Source organism: Simochromis diagramma, unplaced genomic scaffold (genome assembly GCF_900408965.1).
Source record: "Simochromis diagramma unplaced genomic scaffold, fSimDia1.1 OVJJ01000802.1, whole genome shotgun sequence".
Classification (NCBI taxonomy): domain Eukaryota; kingdom Metazoa; phylum Chordata; class Actinopteri; order Cichliformes; family Cichlidae; genus Simochromis; species Simochromis diagramma.
This window is the reverse complement of record NW_024387492.1, coordinates 807,997-827,325: the sequence shown is the minus strand read 5'-3', so window position 1 is coordinate 827,325 and position 19,329 is coordinate 807,997. Positions and strand designations below refer to the sequence as shown.

At 45.8% G+C, this 19,329-nt stretch overlaps 2 protein-coding genes across 3 annotated transcripts; one reads left to right on the top strand and one right to left on the bottom strand.

Moving 5' to 3' along the window:
• Positions 1-203: 203 nt before the first annotated feature.
• Positions 204-2,869, top strand: lft1 (lefty1). The gene is made up of 4 exons (XM_040016911.1): positions 204-655; positions 862-1,108; positions 1,242-1,481; positions 1,895-2,869. Exons 1-4 carry the CDS (start codon positions 391-393, stop codon positions 2,214-2,216), a joined length of 1,074 nt encoding a protein of 357 aa, XP_039872845.1. The 5' UTR covers positions 204-390; the 3' UTR covers positions 2,217-2,869.
• A 4,760-nt stretch (positions 2,870-7,629) lies between these two features.
• Positions 7,630-16,952, bottom strand: hnrnpub (heterogeneous nuclear ribonucleoprotein Ub). Of its 2 annotated transcripts, none has more exons than XM_040017326.1 (14): positions 16,330-16,952; positions 14,983-15,097; positions 13,178-13,257; positions 12,442-12,581; positions 12,228-12,327; positions 11,630-11,742; positions 11,175-11,438; positions 10,949-11,068; positions 10,730-10,858; positions 10,482-10,650; positions 10,085-10,366; positions 9,727-10,002; positions 9,532-9,635; positions 7,630-9,443 (listed from the first exon to the last, which is right to left on the bottom strand). In XM_040017326.1, exons 1-14 carry the CDS (start codon positions 16,775-16,777, stop codon positions 9,393-9,395), a joined length of 2,391 nt encoding a protein of 796 aa, XP_039873260.1. In that variant the 5' UTR covers positions 16,778-16,952; the 3' UTR covers positions 7,630-9,392. The 2 variants fall into 2 exon arrangements, with proteins under 2 accessions (XP_039873260.1, XP_039873259.1); XM_040017325.1 differs by having other exon boundaries at positions 9,532-9,646; positions 9,731-10,002; positions 16,330-16,949.
• Positions 16,953-19,329: the final 2,377 nt, after the last annotated feature.

The following is a 19,329-nucleotide window of genomic DNA, read 5'->3' as shown; positions in this document are numbered from 1 at the left end:
CAAGTAAAAGCAAAAATATAAGCACATAAAACAAAGATCACGTGATTGTCTTGTCACTTAAATACACAGCAAGAAACGGATTTTAAAGAAATCCTCCTTCTGGCCACATCAAACATAACTGCGGTGAAATTACACCTCCGCAATACGGATGGCCCTCAAGTCTTAATTGTTGCTGTTTGAAGTATGGCCACTTAGATATCCTGTTTAGGATGGGGCTGTATTGTCGCACCTTTGTTCTGATAAGGGTCCCTGCCCCCATCGACAAAGTGCGAAAGACGGGGAGGACCCGCAACAATATAAGGGACCAGAGGAGTGGCAGAGGGACACACTCTGTCTCTCCTGCGCTACTGTGCTGCCGTCTGTCACACTCAAGTTTCTCTCTCGTTCGTCATGGATTTCCTTCGGGCTTGTGTCCTTTTCGCCGCTCTCTTCGGTCTCGTTAAGGCTTTTACGCATCAGGATATGAAGGACGCACTGCTACAGAAGCTTGGGATGGATGAAGTTCCTAGAATCCATAAAAGGGATGTGGAAAATCTGGTGATTCCGGCGCATATAAGAAATAAGTACACGAGCATGCTGAAGATGCACCACAGCAGGAGGCGCAGATCTTTGCCTAGTCTTGCGGGCATCCTGAAAGGAATCCCCGGCAATGCAGGTAGCCACTTTTTAAATGTTTAACAAATGGAGCATGCAGATTCAAAAAAAGAAAAGAAAACGATTTTGCTGTAGAGTATTTTACGTGCATAATAGCTGTAACACCCAGTACACTTTTACGCACCAGTGTATATTCATGAAAAAAGTCATTTTAACCTTCGCAAGAGGCGAAATTGACTAAAAAGCTGGAAATGGTTTGTGTTTTAGATATTTCCGGGGAGTACGTCTACTCTGACACCAGTCGGCAATGCGTGATGTTCGACATGGAGGCGAGGATCCCGGATAATAGTGAGGTGACCATGGCCGAGCTGAAGCTCTACCAGCGGGCTTCCCACCACAAACGATTCACGGTGGAGAGGAAGAGCCACCGGCCCGTCAGCAACGCCAGGGTCAGCATCTACTGGGTGGAGGTGCTGCCCAACGGATCCAACCGGACGTCGCTGGTAGATTCGCGGTAAGGGATCCGTTAAATTACCCCCCCCCCCCCCCCAATCAACTTGCTATCTTAATTAAAAGACAGCGGTATTCTTCTCCGCTAGTTATCAGTTGGAGCTCACGTTAATGAATTGCCCCCATCGCGTTTACAGGTTGATCCCCATTCACGAGACAGGCTGGAAGAGCTTTGATGTCACCCAGGCGGTGCACTATTGGTCCAAGACACAGCAGAAGACACCTATGCACCTGGAGGTGTGGATCGAGGGCGAGAGACCTGGCAGTTATGCGGCAGAGATGGCCAAGAGTGTCCGCTTTACCACCCAGGAGCAGACGGACAACACCTTGGGAAAGCCCGAGCTCGTCCTCTACACACTCAACCTCGAAGAGTACGGGTAAGGGCGCGAAATACAGGATATTGTGTCAGTGTGACAATTAACCCTGTGCTGTTTTTACCTGTCAGCATTTGCATTCGTTAATAGAAGTGTTGCGTGGTGGCAAAGGGGCGGAGGTTTACAGATTCTCGTGCTTCAGAGAAATCTAGCAGCAAATTACAGACTGGCACTGAAGAGCACCATATGCTCTCTACCACGAATGATCCAAAGTCATCTGAAGTAATATAACTGAAAACACAAATCAGTCTATAAATTGACCACTGCATAGCAAGCAGGGGTGTAGCTAAGAAATTTGGGGCCTTTGACAGCTTTTGGAGCACCTGATCCCCCCCCCCAGCAATGCAAATCAATTAAATCGCATCACTGCTAATGCTAGCAGCTGTCAGCTAACTTTCCTTGTTTTTCGTCCTCAGCTCTCGCGGTGACTGCGACGACCAAAACAAAGACACCTGCTGCAGAGAGGAGTACTTCATCAACTTCCGCGCACTGACATGGACACAGTACTGGATCATTGAGCCGGCTGGGTACCAGGCTTTCAGGTGCACCGGTGGCTGCAAGCAGCCCAAGCGCAACTTCGGGTACGGCGAGCGGCGGTGCACGGTGTCCGAGAGTGCGCCTTTACCCATCATGTACCTGGTGAAGAAAGGGGACTACACCGAGATAGAGGTGGCTGAGTTTCCCAATATGATCGTAGAAAGGTGCGCGTGCACTTTGGACAACATCTCGATAGTATGAAGTCACGGGAAAGGCTCGTAAGAATCCAGACTGGGGGCGGGGATGTGTTCTGAGTACACGCGTGGTGTTGTTTTCAATGAAGTGTTGATATATTTAATGCACACCTAATACTTTATATTTAAAAGGACCTTTACCCGGAGTTTCAGTACTCCTGCCTAAACTCCATCTACAAGCACTTTGATATATTTTGTACATTTTGATAGTTTTTTCCTTTTTTTATACTTGAATTTGTGTGAGCTGCGTTGAGTCATTCAAATTCTGTTTGATGTGTTATATTTTCCACCTGTAAATAATATGAATGAGTTTATGTTTAGAAAATTAAAATATTTTGTCTCACTCCTGGTCGCTCCTCCTCCTCCCTGCTGTCGGGCTCGTCTCTCTGGCTCCATTCACATTCATGATCACATTCAAATGTAGTTACATACAGCTGCCTGTGTCTTTCGCCTTGTTGTTTGCACTTATAGGAAGTTGTAATGCGGAGCAAATAATTTGCCTAATGACTTATAACACCTGTTACACCGAGGCCACGCTGTCATGTAGGTCAAACGAGCTTTATTTGCAGTGGGAAGGAGCTACGTGGGTGCTTACAGAGAAACATGAAATCTATTCACATGAAGCTCGTGCGTTTACACCAGGCTTAGAGGGCCAAACATTACTAATCAGAGCCAATAGCTAATGCACTGTTTGCTGCCTGACTGGGAGGTCTTGTCATTCGCTAATATGCTGCTGATGTGGGTAAACATGCTGCAAAGACAAGCAGCAGGCTGTCTGAGTGAATATCTATCACGCACCTCAGCAGGAAAAGAAAAGGAAACACGGGTGGTACAGGAAAGACCACACATGCTTCACATGTGCATATAAACATGTTTAATGCCCCAGTAAGTTTAATAGCACTTATGCAGTATCGGCCTCACCTCTGAGACGCTTCTGTTGTTCATTCAGTCTTTTTCTTGGCCGGATTACTCGGTCAGCAGTTATTGGGACCTTTGGCGGTGCTTTATGATGTGGTCCTTCACCAATGGTGCCATTCTGCTGGAATTAAATGTCACTTTAAATGATGACATAACCACATTTACTTAAAAGTCCTTCCCAGTAGATACGGGGGTATCAATTCAACCTTTTACAGAAAAAAAAGATTCTGCAAGTAATTTTATATAGTGAAGTTTACAGGAAAGGAGACACGATCACTGTCAGTCATTTTAAGTGATTGTGAGCAGTGGTGGCTCAACCTTGCCTTTCACATTCACATACATGTGGATGGTGCATGTTTTCCTTTCATGTTATTAGCGCTGTGCGAAAAGTCAAAATCGGCCACACAACAATATATTACAGTGAAAGAAGAAAAAGTGGAAGAAACTGTCTTGTTCTTAAGAAAACATCAGAATGAAGTCAGACCCATGATGGATGCAGCGTCTCACATGCTGGTGAGTCTGGGGGAGATGGTTTTCTTGCTGGAGGTTTGCAGTTTCTGACTGCTCGTGTTTTGCAGCTCGGGACAGATGTCAGATGTTGCCTACTTGTAATCACTAAGAAGCCGGGAAGACTTTGTCAGCACAGAGGTACATCCTACACTAAAACAGGAGCTTTTGGCCACTTTACGATTGGTGTAACCCGGGGGTGGGGAACTCCAGGCCTCGAGGGTCCCGGTGTCCCGCAGGTTTTAGATGTGTCAGCTGATTTAAACGGCTAAATGAGCTCCTCAACATGTCTTGAAGTTCTCCAGAGACCTGATAATGACCTAATCATTTGATTCAAGTATATTTAAACAAATATAAGACTGACGTGTGACAGCATGTCTGTTTCGTCTGTTTAGCCTGAGATAAATGGTAAGATCTGCAACTGAGCCTCAGGACGAGCTGCAACGCTGGAGCAACACAACACACAACACTCCTTGATGTCTGCACTGCAAGGTACAAGCACCACGTGATGTCACGGAGGTGGTATCTGTACCTGTTCTGGCAAAGCATCGTGCTCGGTGTTGTTAATGCACATGCTGATCTTACATGATTTTCATTTCTCTTGTTTTAAAACAATATTTTCATTTTTCCCATTTATATGAATCTGATGTTCAGATTTCTGCACTAAGTTGTTGAAAGTACTTCCGATATGAAGCAGGATTTTTTTTACATTTTCAGCATGCATATTTGTTCAATGCAAAAAACAAACAAACAGTTTTGTTGTTAAATAAAACCAGCAAAAGTTGTGATCATCATACATGTTATGGAAATGCAAATAAAAAGTAAATTCTGTGTCAATAAGCAAAAAACTGTCTAGAAAATTCATTTCCAAATAAGGAATACGTTTACTGTGTATGCCCGAAGTGGCATACGCTGCGGGTCCAGCGTTTTAGAACAGCCCGATTTGTCCAGTAATTTATTCCAGTTGAAGTCATTCGGTCCAGTGAACAGCTTGAACTGGTACAAAGGTAAGTGGTGAAACACCACAGGTTTAAAACAAATGATCCCAAAACTGAAACACAATGTCCATTTCAGAACGATACAAAAAGACCTTTTTCAGGGAACAACATGGGTTAACTGTTTGAAGCTGCAGTAAAGGAGGTTGATCAGGCCTTGAAAGCTGCTGCTCCAACTTTCCTGGATCACTTCAGCCCCTCTGTCTGTAGTGTTGGAGCACACTGTGGTACCAGACCCTGGACAGCATCAGCTGAGCAGTATTGTACTGCAGAAAGTGTTGGCACAGAAATGGTGAGAAAAAGGGAATTAACCGTGGAAGAGAGACAGACCGTCACAGAAAAGTAGGAACGTCACAGTGTGAGTGAGTCCAGTTTCCTTCAGCATCAAAGTCACTCAGAAACAAAGTGTGACAGGAAGATGTCTGCAGAGCCAAAGACACACCTGAGTCAGAGGACAGCAGCCGGTGTGATGGGCGGCTCACTGCACAGCAGCTTCAGGCACAGAGTGAGCAAGTTTTTCACTTTGAGAATCCTGCTTTGCTAAAGCTCTCATTACAAACACCTACAAGCTGAACAAAACTGTTTTTAAGCTCAACATGGTCTGCACAAAACCTCCAGTCAAGTCATTTCTAGCAGGACAGTGCTGACTGCTCGGTCTACCCGTAGCTGGTGTTTTGCGCCTCTGGTATTCTTGCCCATCCCTTTCTGTGCCCCACTCATGTATTGATCCATGTTCCTGTTCATCTTAGCCGCTATGATGCCTGACAGGAGCTTCCACGTGGTGCTGAGGCAGGTTACTGGTCAGTAGTTGGAGGGGACCGGTCCCTTCTGGGGGTCCTTGAGGATGAGGACTGTCCGGCCTTCGGTTAGCCATTCCGGGTGTCTCTCATCGACTAGCAGCTGGTTCATTTGTGCTGCCAGGCGCTCGTGGAGTGCAGTCAGCTTCTTCAGCCAGTAGGTGTGAACCATGTCAGGGCCTGGTGCTGTCCAACTCTTCATACTGGAGACCCTTTCCTGGATGTCTGCCACCGTGATGGTTACTGGACCCTGTTCAGGGAGGTCGCTGTGGTCTGCCCTCAGATCCAGTAGCCACTGAGCATTGTCGTTATGGGTTGCGTCCTTCTCCCATATGCTCTTCCAGTGTTGCCTCAGTCTCCAGCCTTGGTGGTGCTGTTCTCTTATTGTTCCCTTGCCACTGAGAGTACACCTTGGCTGGTTCTGTGGAGAACAGCTGGTTTATTCTCCTGCCTTTGATCTCTCTGGTGTACCTCTTCAAGCGGCTGGCCAAGGCTGTGAGTCGTTGCAGAGCCCTCATCAGGAACTCAGTGGGGATGTTGCGGACAACACTGGGCCACATTCAAGCCCATAGCACAAGTCACCATCAAGTGCGGGATCTACCAAGGAGATGCTCTGTGCCCACTGCTGTTCTGCACAGGCCTGAACCCCTCAGTGAGGTCAGTGACCAGACTGGCTACAGATACAGACTACAGAACGGAGCAGTTGTCAGCCACCTCCTGTACATGGATGACATCAAGCTGTATGCCAAGACCGAACGAGGCATCGATTCACTGATCCACACCACCAGGATATACAGCGATGACATCGGGATGTCGTTCGGACTGGAGAAGTGTAGTCACTAGAAAAGCCGCAACCACCAAGTACCTGCAGAGGGTCAGGCAAGTCCTGAGGAGTCAGCTAAATGGGAAGAACAAGATCCGGGCCATCAACACCTACGCCCTGCCCGTGATCAGGTACCCTGCTGGGGTAATAAGCTGGCCAAAGGAGGAGATAGACGCTCCTGACCATGCACGGAGGGTTTCACCCCAAGTCCAGCACACTGAGGCTGTACGCTAAGTGAAGGAAGGAGGCCGGGGACTGGTGAGTGTCAGCACCACGGTCCAGGATGAGACAACGAACATTCACGAATACATCAGTAAGATGGCCCCAACCGACCGTGTGCTCAGTGAATACCTGACAGACAAATGGTGGTGGCTAACCAACCGGACATAGTGGTGGTAGACAAGCAGAAGAAGACGGCCGTAGTGATCGATGTAGCGGTTCCCAGTGACAGCAACATCAGGAAGAAGGAACACGAGAAGCTGGAGAGATACCAAGGGCTCAGAGAAGAGCTCGAGAAGATGTGGAGGGTGAAGTAAGTCAGGTTTGTTTATTAAGTGCTTTTCGTAGACAGGCAGTCACAAAGCGCTGCACACAAAGAAAACATTAAGTAATAAAATAGAGAATATAAAGTGTTGATTAACAGAAGGCCTGTTTAAACAAAGTTTCCACAGTCAACCAAACGTGAACCACAGCCTTGGTGCCACAGACTGAAAGGCTCCGCCCCCTTTCGTCTTCAGTCGTGTACGGGGAAAAACCAACAAACTCTGAGCGGAGATGACGAGCAGCAGTGAATTTTAAAAGAAGCTTGGATAAATAATCTGGGGCCATTGAGTGCTCTGTATGTTAGAACAAGACTTTTAAAGCAAATTCTAAAATCTGTTGGGAGCCGATGTAAAGAATATAAAATGGGAGTGATGTGAGCTCGCTCGCTAGAACGTGTTAGTAGCCTGGCCGCTGCATTTTGTACAGCTTGGAGGCGAGAAAGACATGATTTGTCCAGGCTGGTAAACAAGGCATTACAATAATCTGAGGTACGGTGGTCCCAGTGGCTCCAGCAGATCCCGGGAACAACATCGGAGATCTCTGTGCAGAAGAGCGCAGTCCTGGGAACAGCTGGGATGCTGCAGGACCCTCAGGCCTCTGGCAGAGGACCCGAGCATGATGGAGAGACCGGCCGCAGGCGCGAGAGGGGATTTTCTTTCTTTTATCTCTAAAGAAAAGCAGGGAAACATTTTACAGGAACTGTAACAAAACACACGGTCACTGCATACCAGCTTCTTTAACTTTAATAGAGACAAAAAAAAATACAATCCCAATTTTTCAAACACAAATATTAAAAACTGTCAGATAGAAAAGACAACAAATCTGAAAAAGCTCAGAGCTTTTGCACTGTTGGTTTAATAAAAGACCTGATATACAACCTGCAACACAAAGCGATAAAAATATAGTGTCTGTTGTATTATAGATTATACTGTAAACCCAAAGCTTGCATTCTGCTCGATTTTATGTATCCAGTATAATTAAAAAAGGTCACAAACTCTCCAGACATTTAAATAGTTCATCACACAGCAGTACGCGGCAAACTAATACTTTCTTTATCACAACACATTTATTAATTCATGAACATTCGTGCATGGCTGGATTAGTGATGCATTTAGTATTTACATGTTTATTAAATAAGACGGGCAAACGAAAACAAATCTAAAGAAACTGTTGGATTGATCGGATCTATTGTAACGTTAAAAAGTCAATCTAGTGTCAAACATAATCCGGGTACCAGGTCGACGTGGAGACAGTATATGTGGAGCTGCCGTTATTGCTGGGCCACACAGTCACCAACACCAGAGCATTTTAAAAAAAAACACGACGCCGTCAGAGTTGAAAGGTCGGTTCGGGCGGGCGGCCATCAAACTGTGCAGCCCTTTCTAGGTTTGCTGGTGAAAATGAGCAATCCGGCCTCCTTTTAAAAACCACTTTCTGTGCTAAACTGGCACCATCAAAACTGAAAGAGCGAGGTTTACACGAATCACCAGTACGAGGAAGAAAAGGGAAGTCGTTACCGTGGAGACGTTTATAACTGGTCAGTGCTCGGCGTTTCTCAGAAGTCTACTGCACTAAAAGGAACCGTTAATCAAGACAATCTAGGAAACAAACAATCTCCTGAGAATGAAGCGACGTCAGTGCTCTAACTTTAATGTTTTTAAAAAAAGACCTTAAAAAGCATGATGTATGACCAACATGGCTTCCTTCTATCCTTAAAGATGGCTTGGCCAAAACACGTTTTCAAATTAAAAGTACTGAACAGCTGAAGGACCGGAAACATATCAAAGACAAGACACTTGAGGTTATTTATTAACTAATGAGGTGTTTAGCAGGGCTGATAGCAAACCAGGCCACGGCCCGTTCAAAGGTCATTTACACACCTTTGAACCAAGTCAAAAATCACAAGCCGAGAAGAATGTAAAAAAGCCAACGATGTGTTTATTGTAGCTCTATGGAGTTTATGTTACAGGATTGATCGTGGGAACAAAAAGAAAAGCTGTAATTTCACTGCTTCAGTCTGGCTGTTTGACAGTGACTCTACAGACAGGTACAGGCCAACCAGCTACCAACGCTTCCTGTAAAGAAGCCAAAGTTCCATTCAAATCATCACGTTCCTTAAACCTTTATGCAAACTACGCATTAAAAAAAAATATTTACAATTTGTAATACAAAAAGAAAAACAAAAAAAAAAACCACAGCACAGATAAAATGCACAACCCTGAAAAAGAAAATCTCTTCAAAGCCTGCTGGGCCGACTAATCGTTTCTGGTTCCTGAAATTACAAACATGTTTTTAAAAGCATTTAAAAAGGTGGAGGAGGGTAAAATATACAACAACAACAAAAGATGGCTGAATGAGGATGAACCCACACTGTGTACATCTGTGTGACGATACAAAGCTTCAGTTACAGTCGTGCTGCCTGCTCTCCTCCGATGGAATGTCGTCGCTCCGTTTAGCTTTAGTCTCGTTATCAGTCGTGAGTTTTACGATCATTAGTAAAAGTGGGTTCTAAAGGAAAGTAAGCAAACGTTGGAGTGGATGATGTTCCGTGGCTAGCGGTGGATCCCAGTGTCGCCCACCAGTCCATTAGAACAAATGTCTCAGTAATATCCAGGCTGGTACTGCTGGCTCCACGGCTTCTGGTTCCAGAACTGCACAGAACAGAACATTAACACTTTGATCCCCTGAACACCTGATTTATGTGTAACAACTACAAACGGCAGATGCACAAACACTGACCCCTTGCTGCCAGCTCTGGTTGAAGGCCTGGGCTTTATCCATGCCATTCCTGTTGCCTCCATAGTTGCTGTTCTTGTTGCCAAAGTTGCCGCGGCCCCCCCCCTCTCTGCTGAAACTGTGCAGGCAAAAAAGAAGTTGATTATGCATCAACGGACGTCAGAGGAGCAATAATTTGATCAGGAGTCATTCTGAAACCAACCTGATGGGGGTGACCCCTGTTTCCACCACGACCCATGTTAGCTCCGCCTCCTCTGCTCATGTTCCCTCTGTTCACTGGACCGCCTCTGCTCATGGGTCCTCCTCTGTGTCCCATGTTGCCCCTCATCGGGCCGCCCCTGGGGGATCCACCCAGGCTAGGAATGGGGCCGCCACCACGGTTAAAGTTTCCACGATTGGGGAATCCTCCTCTGAAGGCTGGGGGCGGCAGAAAGCCGCGAGGAGGACGGTTGAACCCCCCGCGAGGCCCGGGAGCTGCAGACAGACCAGGGTAAAGGTAAGCTTGAGCATCAACTGTGCCGTTAAGGAGCATTCATTTTCCACCCATCAATCCCACCTCCTCTGAAGTTGCCTCTGTTCTGGAAGCCTCCACGGCTGCCACCTCTCTGCCCGGGTCCGCCACCACGGGCAAACTGGTTTTTGCCTCCGCGTCCAGCACCGCGCTGTCCACCGCGCTGTTTAGGCGTCGTGCTCCCCTGGTTGGGCTTTTTCTCGGCAGGCAGAGCCGTCTTGCTTTCCTCTTTGTACTGCTCCAGGAGCTTGGCAGCATCATCTTTCTGCAGCTCGGCATAGATGACCTCATTGAAGCTCTCGCCCTCCTCGGGCAGAGAGAAGAAGCCTGTAATGGAACGGAAACGATCAGGGATTCAATAAGAGAAACAGCACCCAGGAATAGCTTCTGTCCAAGTGTGTGATGGACTGTAACAGGGTAAAGACAACGGTAATGCTTTTACCTTTCATTTTGAGTAAAGCATGCTCAGGCACTTCCTTGCCATCAGTCTCAACTTTCTTCTGGACTCTCTGCTTGTAGTCTTCATCAGACGGGCAGACGACTACAGCCTTGCGTTGGAAGCCTGCGAACAAACACATCTTCCTCTTCTGGCCCGGAGCAGACAGGTTGGTCTGCAAAGACAAAGAGGCTCATTTGATCAATCTATCATCAAGGACATGGTTGTGACCACACTCAGCAAGAGCCACTTACATGGTCCAGGATGTAGTTCCTCTTCTTGCGAGCAGCAATCTCAATGAATTTTCCCAAGAAGAGCGGTGCACGCTGGGAAATGGCGGTCAACTTTGTGATGTCCTTGGACTGACGCTTCATGCTGCCAATCTGCACGAAAGAAGAAAAGAGCATTTTTCTACCAACAGGGAGAAGCAGCAACTATTTCTGGGACGCTGTAACGTTGGTCTGAGTACTGACCATCATCTTTTCCACAATCGTGTCACTGCCCAGGATGTAGTACTTCCCAGGGTTCTCTTGGATATGCTTATTCACCCACGTGGTCTTCCCTGAGCCCGGCAGACCAACCATGACTATGATCTGGACAACGAGAGAAAATTGAGATCACTATATGGAGAACTTCGATACCGCAGCAGTGCACTTTTGCATTCATGAATGAAAAACGCTCCTCAACTCTTTTACTCACCTCACAGTCAGCCTTGGTCTGCGGCCCTTTGAGTGCACGGACTCGATCACTGACAGGAATCTGCTGCAGGAAGGTGTAGCCCTGCGGCTGGGGGAAATATGGCGTCTCCAGCTGGCCAAAGTTGAACTCCACAGCGCAGTTGCGGCAGATGACGTGGGGGAAAAGGGCCCGGCCGTTCAGGGAGTCCTTGCCGACTTGGAAAGCGACAGCTGGCTCGCCTCCGTTCTTGGAGTAGGACAGCACCACCTCCTCACCTTCAAAGTCCTGCATGAATAGAGCAACACTCCAGCTTTAGTGTGTAACAGAGACACATTTGCCTCAGCAGAAAGGGAAAAAGAGTCAAACTAATACTCTCATGATTCCGTTTAACGCTCTTTGCCTCTTCTATACATTACTATTCTTCCATCTGCACACAAAGGGGGAAATTAAAAACAAACAACAATCTCATATCTTACAATAAGACAGCAGATGACATCATTCTCCTCGTAGGTCTCTCCAAACTCCTCGGTCACACAGTTGGTGGTTTTCTTGGCTTTTCCGGAGTAGGCATAGGAATGCTCTTCCTCACCTAAACACATGACAAACACTTCTGGATTAAGACAGAGTGGAGGTGGTGTGTGAATCATTGGGCTGGCACTAGGCCACGCAGCGCTGCTGTGACGCAGCCAGAGCTGAAGCCATTTTGTACAAAGGTGTCATGAAGCCAACTGGCCACCAGAGGGACCCCTAGAGACACGACCTTCATGTAAATGGATACACCCAGTACAGTTCGGTTTGTTTGCGTTTCAATACAAAGTTCACCATCTGATGGGCTGAACTGATGTAAATGTTTAACCCAGCGGTATTCAGCCTGTATGAGTCACAGCAAATAGCTGCTGCCCCAAGATGCTGGCAGCCTTTTAAATATACAGAGGCCAAAACATTACAGCACATCAGTACATCCAGTGATCCTGGGAATGCATTGTGCCATGAGTAAAATGGAAAGTTACAGCGGGCTCCGCCAACACCGAGTCAGTGTGGTGTTTACAGAGTTGTGGCAAACATTGCACTGACCCAGCAGCAGTGTGCCCGTTTCCAGGGACCATCCGACTTGGACGTCATGAATCTCCATGTTCTTGCTGGAAATATGCTTCACTGGAATCTTCTCAGTGATCTGCACACAGAAAAGCATTACCACGCGTTTCCACTGACCTCACTGAGACTAGTGTGCCTTCAGCACATACAGCCATTCAGAGATTTGTGCAAGATGTGCGCATCGTTACCGTACCTTCATCTCAAAGCAGGCTTTGCCTTTGTTCACACCGTATGTAGCCTTTCCCCCGGACCACAGGTAAGCAAAGCTCTCCATGGTGAGAGACGAGGCGCTGTAGCGGTCCCGCGACACCTTAAAGTGCAGGTCAGAGTTGTCTGAACGGGCAGAAAAAGTACAAATTGAGACATGACTCTTGGACAAGACGGTACACATTTATACATCCTGAGGATGGAGGGACTGGTCAGCTAGATCACCTCTGCTGCCTTCATTAGTAGGGAGCAGAAAAACTAGTCAGGTAAAGTAACACTCGTTTTACTAACCACACTGCTGTTGGTTAACTCAACATCTGGGGAGGAAAAACCCAAAACGTTTTGATGACTACACCAGCACTGACGTACAGGTCGTGCTTCAGGACTGCGAATACTACAACCACCACGGAGAAGAAGACTGGCCCATTTATAAGACTTTAGGAAATGAACACCGGCATATGGGCCGTGCCAGCGTTACCTGGCAACGCCACAACTCAGAGCAACGCGTAAGAAAGCTGAGACGGCTTGTGCCTGCCATGTTATGCACGATTCAGTTATGCTGAAAATGTGACATTGACGTTAATCAAATATAACATGTCTACATTTGTCCATTAGAACAAGCTCAATTCTGAAGCCGTTTTCCAGGAATGTTTCTAAGGAGTCATTTACAGAAGGAAGCTGACAAGTCTAAAAAACATCCTGTACAAAAGTAGCAAACATACAGCTATCCAGGCAGACTTTTGTGTCATCATTATCTTCGTCTTCTTCCTCCAACGGGGGAACAGGTGACTTGGACGAGGCACTGAAAACAGATACCAAGAGTCAGTATAAGAAGGTTTGCGTCACTTTAACTGCATGGAAAATATAGATGCCTTGGGTACCACTTGGTGAAGAATATTTTAGGTAGACAGGAGAAGAAACAGACAGAGGGGAAAGCAAATAACTGAGCGAGCCTCCAGACTTTCTGGATGTTGGCTGTATTGTAGGCCTCAGCAGACACTTACCTTGCAGAATCCAGCGAAATCTAAAATGTGAAAGATACACAGAGAGAAGCACGTCCACCTGTTCTAGTATGCAAGGCTATGTGAGAGTCACAGTGATAAACTACAAGCAGACCTCTCCACTGTCAGATAAGTGCGTGTTTGTGCCTCCAGAACTGATATGGGGCAAGTTATATTTAACCTCCCCCGTGTTGACTTCTAGATGAAAAGGTCACCACTAACTTTTCACTGTGTTGCTAAGCAGAATACATTGAAAGCATGTTTTAAGAGAAACCAGTGTAGTCAAAACTACAGCAACTTACCAACTCTGTAGTTCAGGAATCTCTAAATATTAAGGATGATGCTTTAGCATCACTTCACCTGACATCATCCAACTATGGTGCAACTCCTAATCATTTAGGAGAAGGAAACCACTGCGGGGCTCATCACTCCTTTCTTATCTACAGCTCGATGTGTCACAACTGTCCCCAAAGAGCCCAGAATGCCGTACAAACAGCTGCCGTGGGGAGATTTACGGTGCTGGTGGACAACACAGTGCCTGAGGTGGAACTTGTAGTCGTCTACATAGAGCTAAGCTCTGAAGGTTTAACTGGGGGTGAAAAGCGATGGAGCAGCAATACTTCGGTGTGCTAACAGCTCTGCCGCCCTGGCCTAAACATTCATGACGAGGGTTCTCCCAAAATAATAATTTTAAAAAAGTTATTCCATTATATGCCTGTTGATCCTCAGTGCATCGACATCGCAATGAAAACAAAACACTGACCAAGATACACACACACACCCCATGCATGATGTCACCTAGCAGGGGTAGAAAGAGAACCTTGCAAATGCACACACACCCACACCATGAAAACAGACACACACACAGGACATGATACATGAGACAGAAATAGCATTTCGACATCATACAACCAGTGAAATAAAAAACAAAACGAAAAAAGAAAAAAAAAGAATAGACCATTGCGAGGCGTAACGATGGACGGTCAATAGCGAGCTTCTCCGTGGACGTTCCAAACAGACGTTGGAGGCTTTCTTTCTTTCTTTTTTTTTTTTGCTACCCTGCGGCAGTGGACCCCTTCTTCCACAAATCCGAGCTAGTTTCTCCCCACCCATCCACCCACTGAAAATTGCACATCTGCTACGTTGCTCTGGGTTCCCCTTTGAGCAGCCTTGTTTCACCTTGGGGACACAACAGGCTTTCCAAAACAGTACTTGGCATAAGGAACAGGTGTGAGAATTCATAGAGACTTGATAGATGCACTTCTGCTACAGAATGCAGTCGATTAAAGAAACAGTGTGAGTGGGCACTGTAAAAAGGTAAATGGTAAGGTTCTTTAAGTAGTCAGGGATGACCCTCAAAGCATGTGTGTGAAAATAATGTTACAAGTAGTATAATACTTGAAAAAAATGAGGGTTTTCCTCTTGCTAGTTATGTGCATTGGCACTTAAAGCCAATACAATTCAACAAAGCTATAGATGGCGCTTCAGGGATGCTGAAGGCCATTTTCGCTCTGTCCCATCCTTACCAGCTGTATTTGTTCTCTTCAATAAATTCAAAGTAGCCCCTTCCATGTTCCTCCCGGCGTCTCTTAACACCCTTCTTATTCTTCTGATCAGCATTCGTGTCTTTGTCCGCATCCCCTTTGAAAATAGAACAAAGATATAGAATGAGGTGCTCCTTTTTCTGGGAGAGAGAGGTCGGACTGGCAGTGGGGTTCTGGCCCACAAAGCCCGTTCATTAGTTACATTGTGTCGACCATTATCATTTGTATTAAGGTTACTTGGAGGCAACACCTCATCGTTACACTTAAAACAAGACAATCATACTGTGGAAACTGTAACAGCTTTGAAAGACCAGGTAGTAATTACAATATAAGCTGGCCCGTATAAACATTGAGAATGGGGCTGGATAAACAAGTCTCTAATAAGTAAAGTGTTACTATCCTGCAGTAAAGGGCTTAAAAGATACTGCTTTTGATACAAATCTATTTCATTAAAAGGAGGGCAAATCTACTGCTGCCAGGGACAAATGCATCATGCAGGGAAACGGGAAAGCCTACTTAGACCTTGATTTACACCCCCCTCCCCGAGACATTGCACTGAATTGCCTAGATTCATAATTTCTATGACCATCCAACACTATCTATAAAAACCACGGAAAAAAAAAAACTACCCACGTCCTACCTAAACAAGCAGTGCGGCGCCCTTCTTTTTCTCAGCACATCTTGGGATTAGCTAATTCAGATGTTCCCGGCAACCTTTAAAGGCAAACGCCACGACCCTAAAACACGATGTCAGTACAATTAAGGCGGAAAGGGTGGCAAGACAGCCCACTGCAGTGGCCATTTCTAACATTGTGTTTTCACGTCGATCCCTTCTAAAATGGGATGTGAAAGCAAATGTTCTCCAACGCCCCCAGCTGGAACAACGGGAACCTCTGAATTAGCTAACCGGTTGAACAGCTAGTTGGCGCTGCACAACAGACACAAAGAAACTGACGCTAGCTGGCAAGCTAACACGCTAACCAAACCGAAACTTAAATCCAGACTAAGCTAAACTCGGTAGCAGATCTCTTAATAGAGCCGCTTTAGTAATTTTAGTCGACGTCTCTCAATGTGACGCTAAAGGTCTCTTTAGTAGGCTGGACTGTGGCTACTTAAGGTCACGACACGACTGCTAACCAAGCTGCAAACCGGTGCTAACGCTGGCTAGCTTAGTAGTGAGGTCACGCTATCTCTCTCTCTCTCAACATGGACGCTCTGCTGTGCGGTAGCGCATTCAAATTTAATAGTTTCCTCACCGCTAGCGCTTTCTCAAAAAAAACCCGACACATCCAACCAGCCGCATTTACATAAGCGATTCTGTCGACTCACCCTCGGCAGCCTGCTCTCCCGGCTCACCGTCTTCCGTATCTATTTTCTCCATGTCGTCCACGTCTCCCTTGAGCATGGGGTCCATCTCATCGTCCTCGTCTCCTTCCTCTTCTCCCTCGCCCATTTCTTCGTCCACGGCAACGCCATTGCCGTCGCCCCCACTCTCCGGCTCTTCCTCCTCGTTGGCCTCCATGCTTTCTTCAATGGGGCCTTCTCCCTCCCCCTCTCCTTCTTCCTCCTCTGCCATACCTTCTTGGTCGGCGGCCTGCTCGAAACCGTCATCCGCCTCAGCTGCCTGCTCCTGCGGAGAAGCGAGGGCCTCTTCGTCCAGCGCGGCCTGCAGGCGGTCCATCAGCTCGGCCTTCAGCCCCTTGTCCGAAAGATTACGCTTTTTCAGCTCGTCTTTGAGCTCGTTAACTTTAAGCTTTTTGACGTTAATTGTGCTCATGGTGAATGTTTGACGGCGAACGCGCTAAAATAAGACGGGAAATAAATAAATGGACGCCCTTTGTTAACGGATGTAGCTCAAAACTGCGCCAAACGGCACCCGCTGTACAACCAATCCTTTGCAGGCACAGAGCTGCGCGAGCCTGCTGTGTGGGGGAGGAGTCGTCTCCTACCGTAACTGCCCAGAGAGAGGCGCAGTTTAGTTATGTAGCCTGTGGCCATCTGTCACTGCAGCTAAACGTTCCTTTCAGAAACCATTGTTGTGGAAAAGCGGGACAGATAGTGCACGAAAAGATGGTTCCAGTAAAGAGCGCGGACGTTATTAATTAGTTTGTCATTATTTAACAAAACGCATTTTACAGAGGGCTGTTTAACTAGGTAGTGAGTTTAAGACAGGTCAGGACAGTAGAATAAAGGCACACATGTTGCGTAATGTGCAACGCTAATAATCAATATCGGTAAGCTAGAAACAATGCAGTACAAAGATATCTCTCTTCTCGCCCCTTTTTCAATTTTATAAAATCCAAGAAGAGGCACAAATGTGATATCGTTTAACTACGCCGACACGTCTTTCTGAATACGCGTTATCGCTCTCCCGTGTAACGAAAACAGCTGTTTAAAAATTCATTTTTGTCATATCTGTCAATTGTAGAGTTTTCAGAGTTGATGTTGAAAATGTCCATGCACTTCTAAACAACACATAACTCCGTGGACTCTTCTGGAAAGCACTTTGGTGATTTGCCAACTCTTTGTTATACTCATTTAAAGCAGCGCACACTGATTTCACATAAAGAGCTTCGGTGGCCGCAAAGCTCAGCCTTGGTTACATCATCGGAGTTACCTTAGGTTTGAGATGTTTTTGCGATAGAAAGTCACATCCAAACTTTTAAAATCTCTTTGTTTTGAGTCTAAAGACGTAAGATGACGTACCTCTTTGTTTTGATACCTGGCATTGTCAAAATGTGAAGGGCATTACAGTTAATATCACTAATAAATGGTAAACTGATATTTTTCAAAATGAAAGAAAACTAAATCGTGCCTACGAGTCAAATAATAATTAGTTTAGAAGATTGTATCTGGATTAACCTAATGAGTCAAAATAAGGAGTTAAAATAAGACACGGAGAATAAATAAAAATAAATATATAACAGGAAACAACGAAGCAAGGAATCACAAACAGATAAGAAGACTGAACAATACACAGCAGGATACAGGGAAGGCTCGGTTAATCTAAACAGGACTGAACACCAACAGAGACCAGATAACAAAACGTAACAAGACTAAACACGCCTCCAATACCAGAACTAAGAGCTCCAAATACCCAAATGCTGAATGCTTACAATACGTCCCACACAATGCCATATCTATCACAACACACATTTATATGTAAAATTAATGAAAAATAACAAAATTACTGTAACTGTATTATGTAGTTTTCAGAATTGTGCACATAGTTCATCTGGAAAAGTCATGACTGTACGACTGAAAAACTTTAGTTTTTGCACATACAGCTTTTTAGATCCTGGTGATCACTGAAATTAAAGTTCATGCAAATAACACTTCAAAACAATTGTCCTTCTGGATCTTCCAGAGGGAATTAGCTTTTCAAGTCCTTGGGTTTCTAACCCGATTGGTTACAATTAAAAAGGTAGTTTGTGTTGACATTTGAGCAGTTGAGATGGAGACGCTCATTATTAATACAGGGCGGGCCGTTTGTATGGATCCACTGTAATAACATGGGAATGGTTGGTGATATTAAAGTCCTGTTTGTGGCACATTAGTATATGTGAGGGGGCAAACTCCTCAAGATGGGTGGTGACCATGGTGGCCATGTAGAAGTCGGCCATCTTGGATACAACTTTTGTTTTTCAATAGGGCCATGTGACACATCAAACTCATTGGTAATGTCACAAGAAAAACAATGGTGTGCTTGGTTTCAACGTAACTTTATTCTTTCATGAGTTATTTACAAGTTTCTGACCACTTGTAAAATGTGTTCAATGTGCTGCCCATTGTGTTGGATTGTCAATGCAACCCTCTTCTCCCACTCTTCACACACTGATAGCAACACCGCAGGAGAAATGCCAGCAAAGGCATCCAGTATCTGTAGTTTCAGGTGCTGCAGATCTCGTATCTTCACACCATAGACAATTGCCTTCAGTTTCCAATTCACTTTCCAGGAAACTGTTCATCTAGGAATGCTCGGACCTGCACCCATAATGTGGTGGTGCACCATGTTGCTGGAAAAACTCAGGGAACGTGCCAGCTTCAGTGCATAAAGAGGGAAACACATCATCATGTAGCAATTTCAAATATCCAGTGGCACTGATTATGACTGGTTTCCAATGATGAAGAATGGACCCACTATCGTTGTTCCCATATACCACACCAAACCATCACTTTTGTTGTTCCAACAGTCTTGGAGGGATCCATCCAATGTGGGTTAGTGTCAGACCAATAGCGGTGGTTTTGTTTGTTAACACCATTCACATCAAAGTTTGCCTCATCCCTGAACAAAATCTTCTGCGTGAACTGAGGGTCCTGTTCCAGTTT

Coding starts and splice junctions, on each gene's coding strand:
- hnrnpub (XM_040017326.1), bottom strand. CDS start 16,777: ATGAGCACAATTAACGTCAAAAAGCTTAAAGTTAACGAGCTCAAAGAC. Junction 10,367..10,481: donor TGCTTTACTCAAAATGAAAG/GTAAAAGCATTA, acceptor GTTCCATTACAG/GCTTCTTCTCTCTGCCCGAG. Junction 9,444..9,531: donor ACCAGAGCTGGCAGCAAGGG/GTCAGTGTTTGT, acceptor TGTTCTGTGCAG/TTCTGGAACCAGAAGCCGTG.
- lft1 (XM_040016911.1), top strand. CDS start 391: ATGGATTTCCTTCGGGCTTGTGTCCTTTTCGCCGCTCTCTTCGGTCTC. Junction 656..861: donor AGGAATCCCCGGCAATGCAG/GTAGCCACTTTT, acceptor TTTGTGTTTTAG/ATATTTCCGGGGAGTACGTC. Junction 1,482..1,894: donor CTCAACCTCGAAGAGTACGG/GTAAGGGCGCGA, acceptor TTTCGTCCTCAG/CTCTCGCGGTGACTGCGACG.